Source organism: Hibiscus syriacus, unplaced genomic scaffold (assembly GCF_006381635.1).
Source record: "Hibiscus syriacus cultivar Baekdansim isolate YM2019G1 unplaced genomic scaffold, ASM638163v2 tig00110831_pilon, whole genome shotgun sequence".
Classification (NCBI taxonomy): Eukaryota; Viridiplantae; Streptophyta; class Magnoliopsida; order Malvales; family Malvaceae; genus Hibiscus; species Hibiscus syriacus.
In genome coordinates, this window is record NW_024062882.1 from 472,167 (window position 1) to 473,341 (window position 1,175).

At 36.9% G+C, this 1,175-nt stretch overlaps 1 protein-coding gene across 1 annotated transcript; it reads right to left on the minus strand.

Moving 5' to 3' along the window:
- Positions 1-237: 237 nt before the first annotated feature.
- On the minus strand, positions 238-552 carry LOC120142774. Its single transcript, XM_039157282.1, has one exon. The coding sequence runs from the start codon at positions 550-552 to the stop codon at positions 238-240; it is 315 nt and encodes a 104-aa protein (XP_039013213.1).
- Positions 553-1,175: the final 623 nt, after the last annotated feature.

The window sequence follows — 1,175 nt, forward strand, 5'->3', positions numbered from 1 at the left end:
CTCTTTCTTCTTATTGTTCTTCTTTTATTCTTCTTTATTTCTTTATAGTTTCACCTCATGAGCGAGTAAAGAACCAATGAGCTCATCAAAGATGTATAACTCCAAGTCCTTGGCTTTTTCAATGGCATTGGCTTTGACTTCCCAAGATGAAGGCAATGAGACAAGCATCTTTCTCACAATCTCTTCATTGGGATAAACCTTTTCAAAGTTCCTCAAGTCATTGATGATCGTTGGAAACTAATCAGAAATAGTCTTGATGTCTTCATCGAGCTTCATCTTGATGTTTTCGTAGTTGAGGGTGACAATGTCAATCTTGGACTTCTTCACTTGGCTTGTTCCTTCGTGGGTCACCTCTAATTTGTCCCAAATCTCCTTTGCATTAGAGTCTAAAGATACTCTACTATACTCGTATGGACCAAGAGCATAACAGAGAATGTGCATGGCTTTAGCATGGAGTTGGGCAAGCTTCCTATCTTCACTTGTCCACTCCTTTCGATTTCTTGGAGGCACGAGATAACCTTCGATAATGGCATCCCAAATCACATGGTTCATCGATTGGATGAACAACATCATCCTATTCTTAAAATAGGAATAATTTGCTCCATTAAAGTAGGGTGGCCTATGGATGGAGTGAGAATCCTCAAGGTATTATTAACCAAAAGTGGAAGTTCTCGGATGCTTCGGGAAATTAATAGAGAGCTTCAAGGTTTTTCACAAGGTTGTTAAATTATCGATTTGTGACCCGCTCTAATACTAATTGTTGAAATTTATTAAGCTCAATTGATCAACTAATAAATGACAAGAGGGGGAATTGGCCAAATAAAATTTTGGGAGTATAAAGAGAAAGGTGTCGTAACCGGTTTTCGCCCGGGCACAAATTCTTTACTCGGCGGGAAAAGTGATGTGAATAAATGATTTTTAAAATATTTTGGGAGTCGCCATCTGCCTTTTGGGTCAGGTAGGTCGAATACCTAAAAATTATCTTTTAAAAGAGTTTTTAAGAAAACATCAGTTAAAAGATAAACTGATCTGCTTTTTAACCAAAGATTCGTTCTTTTTAATAATAAAAAGGGATTCGTGGTCGATAACGTTTGGGGAAGGATTAGCACCCCCACAACGCCTAAAATTGGTACTTATTAATTATAATTTGTCTCTATTTTAGAAATTTAAAAATT